The sequence below is a fragment of the Oncorhynchus kisutch genome, unplaced genomic scaffold, assembly GCF_002021735.2.
Source record: "Oncorhynchus kisutch isolate 150728-3 unplaced genomic scaffold, Okis_V2 Okis03b-Okis08b_hom, whole genome shotgun sequence".
NCBI classification, from domain to species: domain Eukaryota; kingdom Metazoa; phylum Chordata; class Actinopteri; order Salmoniformes; family Salmonidae; genus Oncorhynchus; species Oncorhynchus kisutch.
This window is the reverse complement of record NW_022261980.1, coordinates 183,895-207,385: the sequence shown is the minus strand read 5'-3', so window position 1 is coordinate 207,385 and position 23,491 is coordinate 183,895. Positions and strand designations below refer to the sequence as shown.

The 23,491-nt window shown below is 44.5% G+C and overlaps 1 protein-coding gene across 1 annotated transcript in view; it reads right to left on the bottom strand.

The window, feature by feature from the left end:
- Positions 1-617: 617 nt before the first annotated feature.
- LOC116359653 (leucine-rich repeat extensin-like protein 3) overlaps positions 618-23,491 on the bottom strand; it is a 199,747-nt gene continuing 176,873 nt past the window's right edge. Inside the window, exons 3-4 of the mRNA XM_031812825.1 lie at positions 4,000-4,551; positions 618-623 (exon numbers count right to left, since the gene is read on the bottom strand). Of these exons, the coding sequence (XP_031668685.1) occupies positions 618-623; positions 4,000-4,551 (558 nt within the window). The remainder of the gene's footprint in view (positions 624-3,999; positions 4,552-23,491) is intronic.

Sequence of the window (23,491 nt, the reverse complement as noted above, 5' to 3'; positions counted from 1 at the left end):
TAGCTAGTTGATATTGTTGTATTCCTGATTATATTTCTCTATCTAGTTAGTTGATATTGTTGTATTCCTGATGATATTTCTCTGTCTAGCTAGTTGATATTGTTGTATTCCTGATTATATTTCTCTATCTAGTTAGTTGATATTGCTGTATTCCTGATGATATGTCTCTATCTAGGTAGTTGATATTGCTGTATTCCTGATGATATTTCTTGATCTAGCTAATTGATATTGTTGTATTCCTGATGATATTTATTGATCTAGCTAGTTGATATTGCTGTATTCATGATGATATTTTTCTGTCTAGCTAGTTGATATTGTTGTATTCCTGATGATATATCTCTATCTAGCTAGTTGATATTGCTGTATTCCTGATGATATGTCTCTATCTAGCTAGTCGATATTCCATGAACCTAATAGGCCTTCCTGGAGGCACTGTGAACTCCTGGGAGAAACTCCAGCACCCCTCTCAAGTCCATTTCAACAGTTCTAGACATAAACCATGTGTGTCCCAAATGTCACCCTATTCCATATATAGTGCACTACTACACCCTGTGGGCCCTGCTCAAACTTATTGCACTATATAGGGGATAGGGTGCCATTTGGGAAGCAGTCCATCTCTATACCTACAGAGGGGAAACAAAGAGCCTGGTCACATGACAGGGGTGGCCAACCGTTCCCAGGCTAATGAAGGGATTAAACGTACTTTTAGACGGAATACAAAACCCCCGGAAACCCCCAGACCTTCAGCTGCTGGGGAGATAAGTAGGATGGAAGTGTGGGCAGAGATAAATGAGAATCTGTTGGCTGGAGCTAGTAGGAGAAAATAGGCCTAGGCTGCATCCCAAATTGCCCCCTATACCCTATATGGCGCACTTATTTTGACCAGGGCCCATGGAATAAGGTGCCATTTGGGCTGCAGACAGACAGAGACATGCCTAGAGATTCAGAGAGACTCAGAGAGAGAGAGGGAGTCTGTCTGTGTGATCCTATCCTCTCTACAGCTCAAAGTTCTAGCTTCTCCCTGCAGAGCTATAGATACAGATTTAGCTCAACTAGGTTTGAGATTTAGAGTTTGAATGGGCATTTTGGCAAAGAGAGTTCCGAGGTAATTAGGCTACATCCCACTGAGAATGCAAATCAGAACGTTATTGTCATGGAAAGCTCATTTCCAACAGTTTTCCAAACACTGTACAGTAGTCCAGTACTCCTCTAGCCTAGCACTGCTATGTTGTGTGATCTAAGAAGAAAGCTAATGTGCTAGCAGGCTAACAGGCTAGCGGTGATGTTGCTTGCAAAGTACTAGTCATTTTGCTAGCAGTAGGTAGAGGTCTCAGGTGGAGGCTAATGTGCTAGCAGGCTAGCGCCTGTGATACTAGCAACAGGGAGTTTTTTTCAGTCTTTTAGAAGCAGAGTTCTGTGAAAGATAAGGAAGATGTCGACACGGGTACTCACCCCTCTCACCTTCGACGCAGACTGATGCTCTCACACAACCTGAAAGGAAATGAACAACAAATATTTAGCTACAGGAGTGTTTCTATAACAACGGTTAGCTACACAACCACCAAGGGTGTTTTCCATAACAACGGGCTGTTTTTCTAAAAGGCTCAAAGGCACGACTCTGTCCTCTCACATGGCTCCACAGCAGCCAGTTTGAAAAGAAACAAAGTTCTGTTCTTTAAGTTATATTATTCAGCTTGTGATAGCTGTAAGGTTTCAACACTACATATATTTCTCAGGTTCACGGTTCTCTCTCTGAATGGACAGTGTGAAAAGAGATGTCATGAAAAATCACAGACGTTGAATATTTCCCTTCCATTTGAACCCTTGATTTCTCCATTTGCCCCGACAACAATAACACACATCCGTTGTATTGTGACCCTCACAAGTCAAACTGTGGCTAAAAACCAAGACAATGTTCTTTTCTATGAAGACCAGGAGTCCTGAGGCCTCAGAGTATAGACTCAGTAACGGTCCATCAGTCTTTGTGGGACCTGTTGGCTTCTATTCAGCCTGGCTGGGAACAGCGTTCATCACTCTACACTGGGAAATAGGAGCTGGGGGACCCTCATTCTACCCACCTTTGTCCTCAAACTTCAGCTTTCTCAACTAGACCCCCCCCAACCCCTTCTACCCCATCATCTCTCAAACTCTACTAACCCCTCTACCCCCCCCCCCCCCTTTCAATCCTAAACCTACACCCCACCCTTAAGGCGTCCACATGCTTCCCAGCCCAAACAGTTTGGATGAGTCGTGCATATATAGTTTTTTTTGGACTTAGGCAAGTCGAAGAATGTAGCCAATTGTATGCCAATTCGTCGGTGATTGGTCAACAGTAGAGATTCTTCAGTAAAGTCCTTATTGTCATTCAACGACAGATGACTCGTTTGCACCAAACATCTTAGTTAGATGTAAAATTGCGAGACTAAGATCTCCTAGGCAAAGACATCACAATTAATGACTGATTTCTTGAGTTATCGTAGATGAATTCTGACTGTTTTGAGGAAGTGGCTACGACGTCTCAAAATTGACAAACAGTACTTAGTATTGCCACTTTCTTTTAAGGGAGTATGTGAGCACAATCGTTCGGTTGGCCTAGCCAACTTCGGCTAGCTGCCAGCCAAACTGAAGCATGCTGACGCCTTTAGCCCCCTCAATCTCCTGTTGTATTGGAGGCTGGAGGCCAGCCAGTGGTAGGTCAATAAGAGGCCTGTAGATCTGAGGAGGGACAAGCGGTTTGTTTGGTGAGGGATCTGACAGGCTTTAGAACTTCCATCAGACCAGTGTTACTGCTGGCTGGAGCAATAACTAACACAGACTATGTCAACATTCAATGGTACACTATTACATATATATAGCCTGTACTGGCTAAACTGTCCAATATAATTGCCCCAATACAATTTCCATCCTAATCCTTTAGCCACAGTAAGGCAGTGGTGACGTGTTAGTCTTGACGCATACAAATCCAATGTCCCGGGGTTGATACACACCGGCCCCAATTATATTTGGTGTAAAATCAGAACAATTCTTTACTTAAAATGATTAATTAACTTGAAAGTGCCTTACTCTTAGACTGCACCTTCTTGCAGTAGGCAGATCTTGGATATCGGCCTTTCCATAATGTTGGTACTTGTCTTCAGGTGTACTGCACATACTAACCCCCTGGAGTCAGTCTCAATAACTTTTCCAAGTATCCATACACTTCGTGGGGCCATGGGGTCCACCAGCAGGACCACATCTCTCCTTCACGGAGGCAGCGTTTCACTTTGCCCCACTTTTGCATTTCTTGTAAGACTAGCAGGTACTTCCCTGTCCATCTCTTCCTAAATGAATCTGCCATGTACTGTACTTGTTTCCAACGCCGTCTGATGTACCGATCTGTTTTTTCGACATTAACAGTGAAATGTGATTTCGGGTGAGGGCTTCTAGATCCAGGGGGTCATTGGTTACCATGGTGATTGGGCAGCTGTTTAGAATGGCCTCTACTTCACACAGAATGGAGCACCTGGCCAATCATCCCAATGAGCCTTTCCCAGACTCCTCCGTGGTGGGACGCCCCAGGGGGGGATTGAAACTCTATTGTATTTCTTCCTGAGGTAGAGCATCTTGGATCTTGCCTTGGTTTAAAGCAGATAGAGCTTCTCTAAGGTCTCTCTCAGTACCAATAAAGTTAGTTCCATTATCAGATCTGACATGTTTTTTAAATGTGTTTTTTACATTTCCTCTTCCCTTTATGATTTCTAGAGGACCAAAGTAATCCACACCTACGTTGGTAAATGGTGGGATGTCTGTCATGATCCTTTCAAGTGGCAGATCTGCCATCTTCTGCTCAGCAATCTTGCCTCGTTGCCTTCTGCACACAACACACTCTGAGATGATCATAGGGCTCTGGTCAAAAGTAGTGCACTGTGTAGGGAATAAGGTGCCATTTGGAATGCAACTTAAAACGAATATCAGGGTGATAACAGAGAGGTGTGGTGGAGGCTCGATCCTCAGTCTAACGTCTCTGAAGTATGGAGGGAAAGGTGGTGGAGGCTCGATCCTCAGTCTAACGTCTCTGGAGTATGGAAGGAAAGGTGGTGGAGGCTCAATCCTCAGTCTAACGTCTCTGGAGTATGGAAGGAAAGGTGGTGGAGGCTCGATCCTCAGTCTAATGTCTCTGGGAAGGAAAGGTGGTGGAGGCTCGATCCTCAGTCTAACGTCTCTGAAGTATGAAAGGAAAGGTGGTGGAGGCTCGATCCTCAGTCTAACGTCTCTGAAGTATGGAAGGAAAGGTGGTGGAGGCTCGATCCTCAGTCTAACGTCTCTGAAGTATGGAAGGAAAGGTGGTGGAGGCTCGATCCTCAGTCTAACGTCTCTGAAGTATGGAAGGAAAGGTGGTGGAGGCTCGATCCTCAGTCTAACGTCTCTGAAGTATGGAAGGAAAGGTGGTGGAGGCTCGATCCTCAGTCTAACGTCTCTGAAGTATGGAAGGAAAGGTGGTGGAGGCTCGATCCTCAGTCTAACATCTCTGGAGTATGGAAGGAAATGTGGTGGACGCTTGATCCAACGTCTCTGGGAAGGAAAGGTTGTCTGAAATGTTCTTAGTGAAAGGCAAAAGTTGTCCACGAAATTCCTTTGTAGAAAAAGAAAATGAACCTGCAAAACTTTTTTATATATTTTTTTAGGTCTCAACAAAATGTCATGAAATGTCGATGATAAATTAAAAACCGTGACAACTTCTGTGACATTTTGAAAAATACAATTATAGGGACCTGCAAGGGAGTGACATCTGTCTGAAACCCACTGTGGCTCACCTATCATAGGAACCAATACAGCCGGCCAGGAAGGGAGATACAAAACATATCCAAGATGGTGAAACCAATTTACCTGCTAGCCAGCAGTCAGTCAGTCCAAAAATATAATAATAATAATTTGTAATAATTTGGTGGGTGCATATTTGTCCTATTTCACACATATAATTAATAAGCATGTATGAATTGGAACGTGAGAGTGGGGTCACGTCCAGGGTCTGCCATTATCAGACCCTGGAACAATTAGGATTAAGTGCTTTCCTCAAGGGCATAACAGATTATTTTCACCCTGTCGACTCAGGGATTCAAACTAGTGACCTTTTGGTTACTGGCCCTAGTGTCTTTTTGAGTCTGGTTACATTTGAATAGAGGCAACTTCTGAAAGGAAGTGTTTCATCCTGTTTTATCCAGTGATGCACTGTACTGTTGTGTTAGCACACTCAAATACCATTTAAAAATGTCTAGCTTTACTCACATATGGAAACATTGTTAGTTTACTCACATATGGAAACATTGTTAGTTTACTCACATATGGAAACATTGTTAGTTTACTCACATATGGAAACATTGTTAGTTTACTCACATATGGAAACATTGTTAGTTTACTCACATATGGAAACATTGTTAGTTTACTCACATATGGAAACATTGTTAGTTTACTCACATATGGAAACATTGTTAGTTTACTCACATATGGAAACATTGTTAGTTTACTCACATATGGAAACATTGTTAGTTTACTCACATATGGAAACATTGTTAGTTAGCATCAGTGTTTCTGTAATCACATTGTTAGTTAGCATCAGTGTTTCTGTAATCACATTGTTAGTTAGCATCAGTGTTTCTGTAATCACATTGTTAGTTAGCATCAGTGTTTCTGTAATCACTGCTCATCATGTCAGTTTTCTCATCTTTTCCTCAGCACTATATCCCTGGTTTTACCCTCCCTCGCCCCACACGTCCTCTGTAACAGTCTAGAACACCTTTATTACCCATCACTCACCTCTCCCTTCCTGCATCGGAGCTGGAGTGACTGATTGGCTGTATAATGAGACCGCTGTCCCGTGGCCAATGTACTGAGAGGACACACACACATCGTGTGTAATGAGGCTGCTGTACTCTGGCCATTGTGCTGAGTGTACAAGGATAGTCAGGTGATGCCAGCCTGACCGGTGCCGGCCTAATCGACACCAAACTCAGGTGTGTGTGTGTGTGTGTGTGTGTGTATGAGGCTACGAGTCGATCGAAGGGACCCAGCGACCTTTTGTCCGCCAGGTGCCAGGTCTGTGGTAATTATGCATTAGGCAGCCTGGCGTTGAAACTAACCAGCCGTGGTCCGCATGGTGTCTAGACACACAGTGATCCAACAGCACTGACTCGGCTAGCACCTTCACTAGGCTGTGTGTGTGTTAACCATGTGGTGTGAGTGTATGTCCATCTGGTCCAGCCCTGTGTGTATCAGTGTGATGAGTCTGAATGGTAGATGGGGGAAGGACAACTAGTCAGCGTGAGGTTAAATCTCCTTCTCCCTCCTCTAGGATCTTAATTACTCACCTCAGCATCTCTTTCTTTAACTCCTCTTATCCCTCTTTCATATCCTCTCTTCTTCCTATTTTTGTTGCTGATTTCTCTCTCTCTCTCTCTCTCTCTCTCTCTCTCTCTCTCTGGGTGGGTGGGTGTGTGGTGTACAGGGCTTGGGTTGGTACTGACTTGGGGCCTGTACGTTGGAGGGCCTAGGTTTAGTGTGGCTAACAGGCAAACAGACTCCCTAGTAAACTACCTGTTGTGGCAGGAAAAAATGGCAATGTGGAAAAAACCAGGAAGCATGAAATGCAGGGGACAGGGTGTAAGGACCCCAGAGCTATGCTGCTGGGCCAAAGCGGGTTCGGCTGACACTGGAGCATGCTTACTGTGGGCTGGTGAACCGTCTTTGGGACTTTGTAGAGGTGTGGGGAGTCAGGGGGATTCTATGTACTGTGGATGAAGGGGGGATTGGTTTGAACCTTTTAGTAATGCTACAATGAAGTGAAGAGTGTACTAAAGTGGTGTACAAATACATTATTGGGCCATTAAAGGTATTTTTAACATAAGAAACAGGTCTCCTCTCCTCTCCTCTCCTCTCCTCTCCTCTCCTCTCCTCTCCTCTCCTCTCCTCTCCTCTCCTCTCCTCTCCTCTCCTCTCCTCTCCTCTCCTCTCCTCTCCTCTCCTCTCCTCTCCTCTCCTCTCCAATCAGAAGGCCCTAGAGAGATACAGCCGGGAGCTGAGGTGATGCGTGTTTGTGTGTGTTCAATAGTAATCATGTAGGGGTATTGCCAGAGGTATTAGCCACAAAGCGTGCTGGCTGTGTGTCAGGTAGACAATATTATTTTATGCAGGGCCTGAGATACTGTGTATACTGATACTCATCTCTAGGTATTGTGGTGAGATCATTGATATCTGACATGATAGCAGTACATAACTAGAGTGGCTCACACACACACTAACCTTAACCTTGGTTCTCCTTGAATTAGAGGTGTGTGTGTTCTGTGAGTCCCCAGGCAGGTACCTCAATAATTACTTGGCCACGCACACACACACACACACACACACACACACACACACACACACACACACACACACACACACACACACACACACACACACACACACACACACACACAGTGCTAATAGATTCCTAGCTTTGTGCGTGTACATAATGTAAATATTTACTCTCTCCCCTGTCCCTATGCCGACACTCATTAGTTTCAACTCAGCACTACATTTACATGAATTACATTAAATCTATAATCCTCATTTAATGCTGCTGATGTTTAATCTCTACTGGATCACCTGAAGAGAAGGGATAAGTGAATAAATAGATAATGATGATAGGATGTCCTTGCAGTCCTATAGGTAATGTTTGACTCATTATATAGCTATTGTCACTGAGAGAGAAACACTCTTCACCCCTGATCCATTTCATATACGAAGACATTACACTATGGCAGATTATGATCGTATTTAGGGGGATAGTGACAGTCCATGCATGGTTGATGTTGGTTATCTGGGGGTTTGTTTCTGTTTAGGACTGTGTGTGTGCGTGTTTGCTTTTGTGGGGGTGTGTGTCATTGAGTCTGTCTGTCAGTTTGCCTCCTTGTGTCCCTGCACATCATTGGCAGCATCTCTCTCTAGCTGCGGGGGGACTTTTATATTATTCTCTGGGGGTTGTGTCCTGTCTGATGGTATTGACTGTGTGTGTGTGTGTGTATGTGTGTTTTAATTAGTTGAGGAGGGTTAATTGCCTCCTGACTGACTGATCTGCACCAGTTGATAGAATGACTCACCCTAGACTGAATGACTTTGTCTCCCTGTCGAGTGTGTGTGTGTGTGTGTGTGTGTGTGTGTGTGTGTGTGTGTGTGTGTGTGTGTGTGTGTGTGTGTGTGTGTGTGTGTAGAATTAGCCACTATACATGAACTCACATTAACTCAGCACCTCGGATTAAAAACTATAATTGAATATGTACAAAGGGATCTGTTAGCAGAACAAATATTTTATTATCAAAAGGTAAGCAAATGTGTTTACTTTACAGAACTGTTTTTGTTGCAGTTTTACAGCATGGACTACATGGTGTTGAAAGCGTTCCACAGGGATGCTGGCCCATGTTGAGTCCAATGGTCCCCACAGTTGTCTCAAGTCGGCTGGATGTCCTTTGGGTGGTGGACCATTCTTGATACACACAAGAAACTGTTTACCGTGAAAAACCCAGCAGCATTGCAGTTTTTGACACATTCAAACCAGTGCGCCTGGCACTTACTACCATACCCTGTTCAAAGGGACTTAAATAAACATTAACCCTTTCAGTGGCACACACACACAATCCATGTCTCAATTGTCTCAAGCCTTAAAAATCCTACTTTAACCTGTCTCCTCTCCTCCATCTACACTGATTGAAGTCGATTTAACAGGTGTCATCAGTAAGGGATCATAGCTTTCACCTGGATTCACCTGGTCAGTCAATGTCATGGAAAGTGTTCCTAATGTTCTGTACACTCAGTGTATTTTGCCATGGGGTGGGGAGAAATGATTGCAATTTTAAAAGCAAGCATTTTGCTATGACTTATGCCATGTTAATATGATATCTGAGTGAGAGTGACTAACACAATCAACGGGACCCCTTGGAGGTCAGGGCCCCTGGACACGTGCCCTGCGTGCCCAGTCGGTAATTCGGCCATGAATGTTTAGATAGCTGGCTAGACTAATTTACCAATATATATATTTTTACTGACATGGATTAATTGAATGACCATCAGTGAGTCACATATAACACATATAAAAGTCATTTAAAAACATATAGCAGGCTAGCGAGCCTTTATAGCTTCCCACATCTCCATGTAAAATAATCCGATTCATAAATAAAAATAATAATTAATAATAAAAAATATGCCCTGGCAAATATCTTTCTACTGTCCCAGTGTGATATGCTGCTTGTGTATTCATTACCATATCAGCTAAAATAGAACATCATGTTTTGGTCACAGAATATAACAAGTCACATGGCTAGCTAGTCGGCTACAGCAGGTTCTACCATTTCACAATAGTACTTTTAAACAAAATACCCTTTTGGGTAGATTCTTGTTGTTTGGCTTACTGTTTGAACAGTTGCTGAGATTATATTTGGTTATCAATGCAAAACAGGCTACTTTGATGAATAGTCTATACAGCTTATACTGTAGATCAGATCAAGGAACCAGGCGACAACACTATCCTCACTCCATTGTACAGCGCGTCTCAATTTCCAGGCAGAAAAATTTATGTTGAATGCCGAAAAATATGTATTGTGACGATAAATGAAATTGCAACACAATATGCTCCGAATCTTGATTGTAGTAAACTTGACCAAAGTCCAAACCTCTGTGTCCTCAGTGCCTTCAGAAAGAATTCACACCCCTTTCACTTTCCCCACATTTTGTTGTGGGGATTAAATAGGATAAAACTTTTATGAAATATAAAACAGTAATATATCTCGATTAGATAAGTATTCAACCCCCTGAGTCAATACATATTACAATCACTTTTGGCATTGATCACAGCTGTGAGTCTTTGAGTAAGTCTCTAAGAGCTTTGCTCACCTGGATTGTACATTATTTGCATATTATTCTTTAAAAAATTATTCAAGCTCTGTCAAGTTGGTTGATGATCATTGCTAGACAACCATTAACAAGTCTTGCCATAGATTTTCAAAAAATGTTAAGCCAAAACTTCAACTAGGCTACTCAGGAACATTCAATGTCGTCTTGGTAAGCAACTCTAGTGTATTTTTGGCCTTGTGCTTTAGGTTATTGTCTGAAAGGTGAAAGGTCTTGTCTGAAAGGTGAATTTGTCTCCCAGTGTCTGTTGGAAAACAGACTGAACCAGGTTTTCCTCTTGGAGTTTGCCTGTGCTTAGCTCTATTCCATTTATTTTTATCATACAAAATTCCCCTGTCCTAGCTGATGACAAGCATACCCATAACATGATGCAGCCACCACCATGCTTGACAATATGAAGAGTGGTACTCAGTGATGTGTTGTGTTGGATTTGCCCCAAACGTGACACTTTGTATTCTGTAACGGTTGTCGTTGGTGGAAGAAGGAGAGGACTGAACACTGAACACAAGAACAAAACGGAATAAACTAAACAGTCCTGTCTGGTACAGAGACAGAAAACAACTACCCACAACTCAAGGGCAAAACAGGCTGCCTAAGTATGGTTCTCAATCAGAGACAACGATTGACAGCTGCCTCTGATTGGGAACCATACCAGGCCAAACACCTAGAAATACAAACATAGAACAAAACATAGAATGCCCAACCCAACTCACGCCCTGACCAAACTAAAATAGAGACATAAAAAGGAACTAAGGTCAGGAAGTGACATATTCAAAAGATAAAGTTAATTTCTTTGCCAATTTTTCTGCAGTTTTACTTTTTTTGTAAACAGGACGCATGTTTTGGAATATTGTTTTATTCTGTACAGGCTTCCTTCTTTTCATCCTGTCAATAAGGTTAGTATTGTGGAGTAACTACAATGTTGTTGATCCATCCTCAATTTTGTCCTATCACAGCATTTAAACTCTGTACCTGTTTTAATGTCACCACTGGCCTCATGGTGAAATCCCAGAGCAGTTTCCTTTCTTTCTGGCAACTGAGTTAGGAAGGACACCTGTATCTTTGTAGTGACTGGGTGTATTCATCATCCACAGTGTAATTAATAACTTCACCATGCTCAAAGGGATATTCAATGCCAGCTTTTTTTTAATCTACCAATAGGAGCCCTTCTTTGCGAAGCATTGGAAAACCTACTTGGACTTTGTGGTTGAATCTGTGTTTGAAATGAATTGCGCGACTGAGGGACTTTATAGATGTGTATGTGTGGGGTACAGAGATGAGGCACTCAATCAGAAATTATGTTTCACACTATTATTGTGAGTGAGTCCATGGAACATATTATGTTTATTCATTCTGTGTGAGGTCATTCTCATTCCTTTTTTAGTCTTGCCATAACAAAGGGGTTGAATACTTACTGACTGAAGACATTTCAGCTTTACAATTTTTATTCATTTGTAAAAATGTCTAAAAACATAATTCCACTTTGTCATTATGGGGTGTCATGTGTAGGCCAATGATAACAAAATCTATATTTATTCCATTTTAAAATCAAGCTGAAACACAACAAAATGAGGGAAAAGTCAAGGGGTGTGAATACATTGCTGCAGGGACTTCCTTCCTTTCAGCCACAAGAGCATTAGTGAGGTCGGACACTGATGTTGGAACGATTAGGCCTGGCATGCAGTTGGCTTTACAATTCATCCCAAATGTGTTTGATGGGTTTGAGGTGAGGGCTCTGTGCAGGCCAGTCTTCCACACCAATCTTGACAAACCATTTCAAAGTTGGAAGCACAGAATCGTCTAGAGTGTCATTGCATTCTGTAGTGTTAAGATTTCCCTTCACTGAAAGGGGCCGAGCCCGAACCATGAAAACAGCCCCAGACCATTATTCCTCCTCCACCAAACTGTACAGTTGACACTATGCATTGGGGCAGGTAGCGTTCTCCTGGCATCCGCCAAACCCAGATTTGTTTGTTGGACTGCCAGATGGTGAAGCGTGATTCATCACTTCAGAGAACACGTTTCCACTGCTCCAGAGTCCAATGGCGGAGACCTTTAGACCCCTCCAGCAGACACTTGGCATTGAGCAAGGTGATCACGCTTCACCATCTGGCAGTCCAACAAACGAATCTGGGTTTGGCTGCTTGGTCATGGAAACCCATTTCATGAAGCTCCCGACGAACAGTTCCTGTGCTGAAATTGATTCCAGAGGCCGTTTGGAACTCGGTAGTGAGTGTTGCAACCGACGACAGACGATTTTTACGTTCTAAGTGCCTCAGCACTCGGCAGTCCTGTTATGTGAGCTTGTCTGAACTACCACTTCGCGGCTGAGCCGTTGTTGCTCCTAGATGTTTCCACTTCACAATAACAGCACTTACAGTTGACCGGGGCAGCTCTAGCAAGGAAGAAATTTGACAAATTGACTTTGTGGAATGGTGGTATCGTATGACAGTGCCATGTTGAAAGTCACTGAGCTATTCAGTAAGGTGCTTCTACTGCCAATGTTTGTCTATGGAGATTGCATGGCTACGTGCTCGATTTTATACATCTGTCAGCAATGGGTGTGCCTGAAATAGCCGAATCCCCTAATTTGAAGGGGTGTCCACATACTTTTGTATATATGTAGTGTATATGGGCTAGAAAGGGTCACTTTGGAATGGATAGCCCTTACAGTAAACGTCAGATCAATCAATGTTAGATTGCTGCTTCCAATCATGGTCTCTTAGTTTAGATAGAGCATTAAGGCTTTTACCAACATGGTATCAGAAGCAGCATCTTTTGTTATTCCACTTCTTCATTAAACCTCCTCCAGAGCAGCCCACCAACCCAAACACTGTCACAACATCACCATGACTCAACTAGTGAAACACACACAGTCATATCCTCCAGAGCAGCCCACCAACCCAAACACTGTCACAACATCACCATGACTCAACTAGTGAAACACACACAGTCATATCCTCCAAAAACTACATAACTATACTGAAACAGAGGCAGTCATATCCTGCAGAGCTACATCACTATTGAAACAGAGGCAGTCATATCCTCCAGAGCTACATCACTATACTGAAACAGAGACAGTCATATCCTGCAGTGCTACATCACTATTGAAACAGAGACAGTCATAACCTCCATAGCTACATCACTATTGAAACTGAGACAGTCATATCCTCCAGAGCTACATCACTACTGAAACAGAGACAGTCATATCCTCCATAGCTACATCACTACTGAAACAGAGACAGTCATATCCTCCAGAGCTACATCACTATACTGAAACAGAGACAGTCATATCCTCCAGAGCTACATCACTATACTGAAACAGAGAGTCATATCCTCCAGAGCTACATCACTATACTGAAACAGAGACAGTCATATCCTGCAGTGCTACATCACTATTGAAACAGAGACAGTCATAACCTCCATAGCTACATCACTATTGAAACTGAGACAGTCATATCCTCCAGAGCTACATCACTACTGAAACAGAGACAGTCATATCCTCCATAGCTACATCACTACTGAAACAGAGACAGTCATATCCTCCAGAGCTACATCACTATACTGAAACAGAGACAGTCATATCCTCCAGAGCTACATCACTATACTGAAACAGAGACAGTCATATCCTGCAGAGCTACATCACTATACTGAAACAGAGGCAGTCATATCCTGCAGAGCTACATCACTATTGAAACAGAGACAGTCATAACCTCCATAGCAACATCACTATTGAAACTGAGACAGTCATATCCTCCAGAGCTACATCACTACTGAAACAGAGACAGTCATATCCTCCAGAGCTACATCACTATACTGAAACAGAGACAGTCATATCCTGCAGAGCTACATCACTATACTGAAACAGAGGCAGTCATATCCTGCAGAGCTACATCACTATACTGAAACAGAGACAGTCATAACCTCCATAGCTACATCACTACTGAAACAGAGACAGTCATATCCTCCACAGCTACATCACTACTGAAACAGAGACAGTCATAACCTCCATAGCTACATCACTACTGAAACAAAGGCAGTCATAACCTCCATAGCTACATCACTACTGAAACAGAGACAGTCATATCCTCCAGAGCTACATCACTATACTGAAACAGAGACAGTCATATCCTGCAGAGCTACATCACTATACTGAAACAGAGACAGTCATATCCTCCACAGCTACATCACTACTGAAACAGAGACAGTCATATCCTCCACAGCTACATCACTACTGAAACAGAGACATTCATAACCTCCATAGCTACATCACTACTGAAACAGAGACAGTCATATCCTCCATAGCTACATCACTACTGAAACAGAGGCAGTGATATCCTTCAGAGGCAGTCATTTCCTGTCTCCTACTCCTCCCCGTGGGTGTGTCTGGTGGAGGAGGTTGCATATGGTTGCAAATTCAGTTAACATTCCCAAAATTCCCAGGTTTGAAATCAGGTTGGAGATTCCTGCTTATTCGTGTCATTATTTCAGGAATATTCCGACCAGAATTTCGGGAAATTTCGAGGTATGGTCATCTGACTGAATGGAGGGAGGTATGGTCGTCTGACTGAATGGAGGGAGGTAGGGTTATCTGACTGAATGGAGGGAGGTAGGGTTATCTGACTGAATGGAGGGAGGTATGGTTATCTGTCTGAATAGAGGGAGGTATGGTTGTCTGACTGAATGGATGGAGGTATGGTTATCTGACTAAATGTAGGGAGGTAGGGTTATCTGACTGAATGGAGGGAGGTAGGGTTATCTGACTGAATGGAGGGAGGTATGGTTATCTGTCTGAATAGAGGGAGGTATGGTTATCTGTCTGAATAGAGGGAGGTATGGTTGTCTGACTGAATGGAGGGAGGTATGGTTGTCTGACTGAATGGATGGAGGTATGGTTGTCTGACTGAATGGATGGATGGAGGTATGGTTGTCTGACTGAATGGAGGGAGGTAGGGTTATCTGACTGAATGGATGGATGGAGGTAGGGTTATCTGACTAAATGGAGGGAGGTATGGTTATCTGACTGAATGGATGGAGGTATGGTTATCTGACTAAATGGAGGGAGGTATGGTTATCTGACTAAATGGAGGGAGGTATGGTTATCTGACTGAATGGAGGGAGGTATGGTTGTCTGACTGAATTGAGGGAGGTATGGTTATCTGACTGAATGGAGGGAGGTAGGGTTATCTGACTGATTGGAGGGAGGTATGGTTATCTGACTGAATGGAGGGAGGTATGGTTATGTGACTGAATGGAGGGAGGTATGGTTATCTGACTGAATGGAGGGAGGTATGGTTATCTGACTGAATGGAGGGAGGTAGTGTTATCTGACTGAATGGAGGGAGGTATGGTTATCTGACTGAATGGAGGGAGGTATGGTTATCTGACTGAATGGAGGGAGGTAGGGTTATCTGACTGAATGGAGGGAGGTATGGTTATCTGTCTGAATGGAGGGAGGTATGGTTGTCTAACTGAATGGAGGGAGGTATGGTTATCTGACTGAATGGAGGGAGGTATGGTTATCTGACTGAATGGAGGGAGGTATGGTTATCTGACTGAATGGAGGGAGGTATGGTTATCTGACTGAATGGAGGGAGGTATGTTTATCTGACTGAATGGAGGGAGGTATGGTTATCTGACTGAATGGAGGGAGGTAGGGTTATCTGACTGAATGGAGGGAGGTATGGTTATCTGACTGAATGGAGGGAGGTAGGGTTATCTGACTGAATGGAGGGAGGTATGGTTATCTGACTGAATGGAGGGAGGTATGGTTATCTGACTGAATGGAGGGAGGTAGGGTTATCTGACTGAATGGAGGGAGGTAGGGTTATCTGACTGAATGGAGGGAGGTATGGTTATCTGACTGAATGGAGGGAGGTATGGTTATCTGACTGAATGGAGGGAGGTTGGGTTATCTGACTGAATGGAGGGAGGTATGGTTATCTGACTGAATGGAGGGAGGTATGGTTATCTGACTGAATGGAGGGAGGTATGGTTGTCTGACTCATTTTATAATGGGCCTGACTAAGACTATCACACTGCAATGCTTTGTTCCTCTCCTCCTTTCTTTCTCTCTTTCTTTCTTTCGCTCTGGGGGAGAGAGACAAACGCACGCAGCCCTCGCCCCAAGCAAACTCGGCCAGCCTTCCCTCCTCTTCCCCACCACCCTCCACCTGTCTTTCTGGCGAGTCCCGACAGCTCTGAGAGACAATGGCGTAAATACGTAGGATTATAAATATAGGCTAACACTAGGGGAAACACAGGGGAACCAGATAGGAAGAGCAGTACAGTGGAGCTGTTCAATGTGGCAGACTGAGCTGTGTGGTTAAAATTGGTCTTCTCTTTATATGTTCGTTATATAAGATATGTATTTGAGAAGAGAGAGAGACAGAGAGAAAGATAAAGAGAGAGAGAGAGACAGGCAGAGAGAGAGAGAGACAGAGAGAGAGAGAGAGAGAGAGAGAGAGAGAGAGAGAGAGAGAGAGAGAGAGAGAGAAAGATAAAGAGAGAGAGAGAGAGAGAGACAGGCAGAGAGAGAGAGAGAGAGAGAGAGAGAGAGAGAGAGAGAGAGAGAGAGAGAGAGAGAGAGAGAGGGAGAGAGAGAGAGAGAGAGAGAGAGAGAGGTATGGAGTGTTTCTCTGAAGGAATGGACTGTCGAGGGAAAGCTGAATGATCTCTGGAAAGTTATGAAAAGTAAAGTAAAGCAGAATTGAAGGGATGTCGTTCATGAGAATAGTACAATGTTTTACAATGAATGTCCGGGCTCCACAAAGGGATAACTAGGAAACCACAGCTGGTCTAACAGAACAACTTTCAAACCAAGGTTGTCCTGTAGCTGGAGAAAACAATAACCCACTGAGCTAAAGGTATTAGCTGTGGGAGCTAACATGAGTCTTCAGGTTTCAGACAAGGCTACTCATGTGTACAGTGAATAGAGCCAAATCTTACTCATCTACTGTAGGCATCTCTACATCACTGATCACACATGCATGTCCTGCCATATACCACATATGTATTGCATGCATTAGCCATGTTGCTTCTCATGTGTTTGTTATGTTGACTTCGTGTGCCTGCGGTTCTCAACATGTCTGTGTTCACACACACACACACACACACACACACACACACACACACACACACACACACACACACACACACACACACACACACACACACACACACACACACACACACACACACACACACACACACACACAAGATATTGTGTCCTGAGGGAAAACACAGCAGATCTCTTCTATCTTCACTGGAGGGCTTATGATGTGAGCTGACAGTTAAACAAACACGCCTTTCTCCCTCTCTCTCCCTCTCTCTCTCTCCTCTGTCCCCCTCTCTCTCTCCCCCTCTCTCTCTTTCTCCCTCTCCCGTCTTTCTTACTCCTCTCTCTCCCTCTCCCTCTCTCTCTCCCTCTCTCTCTCCCCCTCTCTCTCTTTCTCCCTCTCCCGTCTTTCTTACTCCTCTCTCTCCCTCTCTCTCCCTCTCTCTCTCCCTCTCTCTCTCCCCCTCTCGCTCTTTCTCCCTCTCCCGTCTTTCTTACTCCTCTCTCTCCCTCTCTCTCTCCCTCTCTCTCTCCCCCTCTCTCTCTTTCTCCCTCTCCCGTCTTTCTTACTCCTCTCTCTGTCTCTCTTCCTCTCCCTCTCTCTCTCCTCTGTCCCTCTCTCTCTTTCTCCCTCTCCCGTCTTTCTTACTCCTCTCTCTGTCTCTCTCTCTCTCTGTCTCCCTCTCTCTCTCCCTCTCCCTCTCTCTCCTCTGTCTCCCTCTCTCTCTCTCTCCCCCTCTCTCTCTTTCTCCCTCTCCCGTCTTTCTTACTCCTCTCTCCCTCTCTCTCTCTCCTCTGTCTCCCCTCTATCTCCCCCTCTCTCTCTTTCTCCCTCTCCCATCTTTTTTACTCCTCTCTCTCTCTCTCTCCTCTGTCTCCCTCTCTCTTCTCTCCCCTCTCTCTTTCTACAACCCCCTCTCTCTCTCTCTCTCTCTCTCTCTCTCTCTATCCCCTCTCTCTCCCTTCTCTCCCCTCTCTCTTTCTACAACCCCCTCTCTCGATCTCTCTGTGTAATTCTACATCTCTCTCATGCTATGTTTGGACAGATTAAGTGATGTAATTGCCTACAGTAGGTTGTTCTGTTGCATCACAGTCATGTTTGGCCATCTTTAATTCACTCAGATTAGCTACCATTGAGAACTGTTACAGTTGCTGGAGTCTTTATAAGGTGTGTGAATGGTTAGATATTGTTATCTTTGAGGAGGGAAGAGGAATAACAGTCCTGAAGGTGGTCTTCAAGGACATACTAGCTAGTTCACATCAAAGACATCACAGATATTTACCATGTTAGGATATCCCACTCTCTCAATTTAAATTCAATTCAAAGGACTTTATTGGCATGGGAATGGATGGAGGTATGGTTGTCTGTCTGAATGGAGGGAGGTATGGTTGTCTGTCTGAATGGATGGAGGTATGGTTGTCTGTCTGAATGGATGGAGGTATGGTTGTCTGTCTGAATGGATGGAGGTATGGTTGTCTGTCTGAATGGATGGAGGTATGGTTGTCTGTCTGAATGGATGGAGGTATGGTTGTCTGTCTGAATGGAGGGAGGTATGGTATTCTAACAATGTAGGGAGGTATGGTATTCTAACAATGTAGGGAGGTATGGTTGTCTGTCTGAATGGAGGGAGGTATGGTTGTCTGTCTGAATGGAGGGAGGTATGGTTGTCTGTCTGAATGGAGGGAGGTATGGTTGTCTGTCTGAATGGATGGAGGTATGGTTGTCTGTCTGAATGGATGGAGGTATGGTTGTCTGTCTGAATGGATGGAGGTATGGTTGTCTGTCTGAATGGATGGAGGTATGGTTGTCTGTCTGAATGGATGGAGGTATGGTTGTCTGTCTGAATGGAGGGAGGTATGGTATTCTAACAATGTAGGGAGGTATGGTATTCTAACAATGTAGGGAGGTATGGTTGTCTGTCTGAATGGAGGGAGGTATGGTTGTCTCTCTGAATGGAGGGAGGTATGGTTGTCTGTCTGAATGGAGGGAGGTATGGTTATCTGTCTGAATGGAGGGAGGTATGGTTGTCTGTCTGAATGGATGGAGGTATGGTTGTCTGTCTGAATGGAGGGAGGTATGGTTGTCTGTCTGAATGGATGGAGGTATGGTTGTCTGTCTGAATGGAGGGAGGTATGGTTGTCTGTCTGAATGGAGGGAGGTATGGTTGTCTGTCTGAATGGAGGGAGGTATGGTTGTCTGTCTGAATGGAGGGAGGTATGGTTGTCTGTCTGAATGGAGGGAGGTATGGTTGTCTGTCTGAATGGAGGGAGGTATGGTTATCTGTCTGAATGGAGGGAGGTATGGTTGTCTGTCTGAATGGATGGAGGTATGGTTATCTGACTGAATGGAGGGAGGTATGGTTGTCTGACTGAATGGATGGAGGTATGGTTATCTGACTGAATGGATGGAGGTATGGTTGTCTGACTGAATGGATGGAGGTATGGTTGTCTGACTGAATGGAGGGAGGTATGGTTGTCTGTCTGAATGGAGGGAGGTATGGTTATCTGTCTGAATGGAGGGAGGTATGGTTGTCTGTCTGAATGGAGGGAGGTATGGTTGTCTGTCTGAATGGAGGGAGGTATGGTTGTCTGTCTGAATGGAGGGAGGTATGGTTGTCTGTCTGAATGGAGGGAGGTATGGTTGTCTGTCTGAATGGAGGGAGGTATGGTTGTCTGTCTGAATGGAGGGAGGTATGGTTGTCTGTCTGAATGGAGGGAGGTATGGTTGTCTGTCTGAATGGAGGGAGGTATGGTTGTCTGTCTGAATGGAGAGAGGTATGGTTGTCTGTCTGAATGGAGGGAGGTATGGTTGTCTGTCTGAATGGAGGGAGGTATGGTTGTCTGTCTGAATGGAGGGAGGTATGGTTGTCTGTCTGAATGGAGGGAGGTATGGTTGTCTGTCTGAATGGAGGGAGGTATGGTTGTCTGACTGAATGGATGGAGGTATGGTTGTCTGTCTGAATGGAGGGAGGTATGGTTGTCTGTCTGAATGGAGGGAGGTATGGTTGTCTGACTGAATGGATGGAGGTATGGTTGTCTGTCTGAATGGAGGGAGGTATGGTTGTCTGTCTGAATGGAGGGAGGTATGGTTATCTGTCTGAATGGAGGGAGGTATGGTTGTCTGTCTGAATGGAGGGAGGTATGGTTGTCTGTCTGAATGGAGGGAGGTATGGTTGTCTGTCTGAATGGAGGGAGGTATGGTTGTCTGTCTGAATGGAGGGAGGTATGGTTGTCTGTCTGAATGGAGGGAGGTATGGTTGTCTGTCTGAATGGAGGGAGGTATGGTTGTCTGTCTGAATGGAGGGAGGTATGGTTGTCTGTCTGAATGGAGGGAGGTATGGTTGTCTGTCTGAATGGAGGGAGGTATGGTTGTCTAACAATGGAGGGAGTTATGGTTGTCTAACATTGGAGGGAGGTATGGTTGTCTAACAATGGAGGGAGGTATGGTTGTCTAACAATGGAGGGAGGTATGGCATTCTAACAATGGAGGGAGGTATGGTTGTCTAACAATGGAGGGAGGTATGGTATTCTAACAATGTAGGGAGGTATGGTTGTCTGACTGAATGGAGGGAGGTATGGTTGTCTGACTGAATGGAGGGAGGTATTGTTGTCTAAAAATGGAGGGAGGTATGGTTGTCTATCTGAATGGAGGGAGGTATGGTTGTCTGACTGAATGGAGGGAGGTATGGTTGTCTGACTGAATGGAGGGAGGTATGGTTGTCTAACAATGGAGGGAGGTTAGGTTGTCTAACAATGGAGGGAGGTATGGTTGTCTGACTGAATGGAGGGAGGTATGGTTGTCTAACAATGGAGGGAGGTATGGTATTCTAACAATGTAGGGAGGTATGGTTGTCTGTCTGAATGGAGGGAGGTATTGTTGTCTGTCTGAATGGAGGGAGGTATGGTTGTCTAACAATGGAGGGAGGTATGGTTGTCTAACAATGTAGGGAGGTATGGTAGTCTGTCTGAATGGAGGGAGGTATGGTTGTCTAACAATGGAGGGAGGTATGGTTGTCTAACAATGTAGGGAGGTATGGTTGTCTAACAATGGAGGAAGGTGTGGTTGTCTAACAATGGAGGAAGGTATGGTTCTCTAACGATGGAGGGAGGTATGGTTGTCTAACAATGTAGGGAGGTATGGTTGTCTGTCTGAATGGAGGGAGGTATGGTTGTCTGACTGAATGGAGGGAGGTATTGTTGTCTGACTGAATGGAGGGAGGTATTGTTGTCTGACTGAATGGAGGGAGGTATGGTTGTCTGTCTGAATGGAGGGAGGTATGGTTGTCTGACTGAATGGAGGGAGGTATGGTTGTCTGTCTGAATGGAGGGAGGTATGGTTGTCTGTCTGAACGGAGGGAGGTATGGTTGTCTGACTGAATGGAGGGAGGTATGGTTGTCTGACTGAATGGAGGTAGGTATGATTGTCTGACTGAATGGAGGTAGGTATGGTTGTCTGACTGAATGGAGGGAGTTATGCGACATACGCCTAGCTTCCTAAAACGGGTCACATGTAACAAAACCGTTAGAAACATAGAAACATTATGAAACTATGAAAAATATTTATAGCATTCCACCCATGAGGCCACTAGAGGGCGTTTTGGTAATTTGGCTGCAGGAAAGGGCCATGTTTGGCATCTTTAATTCTCTCAGATTAGCTCCCATTAAGAACTGTTTTATGTGCTGGAACCAATTAGGCATCATTTGCATTGGACATGAAGTAGTAGTCATTTGTATAATGTGTGTAAATGGTTAGAGATGGTTATCTTCAAGGAGGGAAGAAGAACAACAGTCCTGAAGGTGATCTTCAGGGACGTACCAGCTGGTTCACATCAGAGACATCACAGATATTTACCATGTTAGGATATACCTCTCTCTCAATGCCTCTTTTCCTCTCTTCCTCTTTATCTCTGCCTCTTTCTCTCTCTTCACCTCTGTCTCTCCCTCTCTTCATCCCCCTCTCAGAAAGAGGGCTTCTCTTCTCCACCTCTGTAACGACTGTGATGAGCTGATTCATTCCAGTGTTCTCCGTAGGGATGGGATGTAAAGACAGCCGCTGCTCCTGTCTGGGTGGAGAGATGGAGGAGGGCTTTCTGCTAATCTCAATAATCCATGGGCTGTAGGGACACGTCCCCTTTCTCATTAGTAAACACTGATTCATTCTGCAGATTGGAGAATACATCCCACCTCTCTCCTCCCCATCTTCTCCCCGTTGTCTTCTTACCCCATCACCCCCATGAGTCATCCCCCTCTCTCCCCCTCCTCCCCTATGTCTTGCTCTGTTACAGCATGCACAGGAACATAATTGCAATTTAGCACAGTAGCTCTCTGTGAGGAGGCCTCATGGGATGATGACTAAGGTATCCCCCTCCCAGCTCCCCTCTACGGTCTCTCTCTCTCTCTCTCTCTCTCTCTCTCGCTCTATCCCTCTCTCATTCTCTCTCTCTCTCTCTCTCTCTCTCTCTCTCTCTCAGTCCTCTCTCTCACTCTATCTCTCTCTCTCTCTCGCTCTCTCTCTCGCTCTATCCCTCTCTCACTCTCTCTCTCTCAGTCCTCTCTCTCGCTCTATCCCTCTCTCACTCTCTCTCTCAGTCCTCTCTCTCGCTCTATCCCTCTCTATCCCTCTCTCTCTCTCGCTCTTTCCCTCTCTCACTCTCTCTCTCTCAGTCCTCTCTCTCGCTCCTACTCAATCCTAAACTCTCTTGTAAATTCCTACAAGCCAATTAGTGATAGTTTGTTCTCAGACAGACTAGGAATAATAGAAAGTATCACCAGATTTGTTTTATGTTTTGGATATGTTTCTGTCCACCTCCACATCGCTGTAATTAACAACATATGAAATGTCCCTGTCTCTTACACTGTGTGTGATTGTGCTTTATTTTGTGTGTGTGTGTGTGTGTGTGTGTCTGTGTGTGTGTGTGTGTGTGTGTGTGTGTAATGAAAGTGTCATGATGCTGTTGAAAGGTTAAGTGCTGTATGTGTCCTCTGGGTCTGACCTTTCAGACAGCACTATTCATTACAGCTAGCAGATGCACTGTGTGTGTACCTCTTTCCAAAATGGGAATCAGTGTTCAACAGGTACACTGAGGTGACACCTCTGGCAACACCCTGGCGGTGTGTGTGTGTCTTTGTGTTCTAGTGTGAGTTTATGCGTGCATGTCTGTGTGTTCTAGTGTGTGTGTGTGTGTGTGTGTGTGTGTGTGTGTGTGTGTGTGTGTGTGTGTGTGTGTGTGTGTGTGTGTTTGTAGGCCAGTGTTATCAGTGTGTGCTGTAGCTGTGTATGCCAGTGGGAGAGGCTAATTGTCCAGATAACACAGAGAGAGAGAGAGGGAGAGAGAGAGAGAGAGAGAGGGAGAGAGAGAGAGCGAGAGAGAGAGAGAGAGAGAGAGAGAGAGCTGACTCCCTAGTTAAACAGCCCAGCCCAAGTAACTGTTTTCAAACACACAAACCCATATTCTCAGTGGACATGATATAATTTGTTTGCGCATGTTTGTATGTTGTCATGTTCAGTGGCGTAGG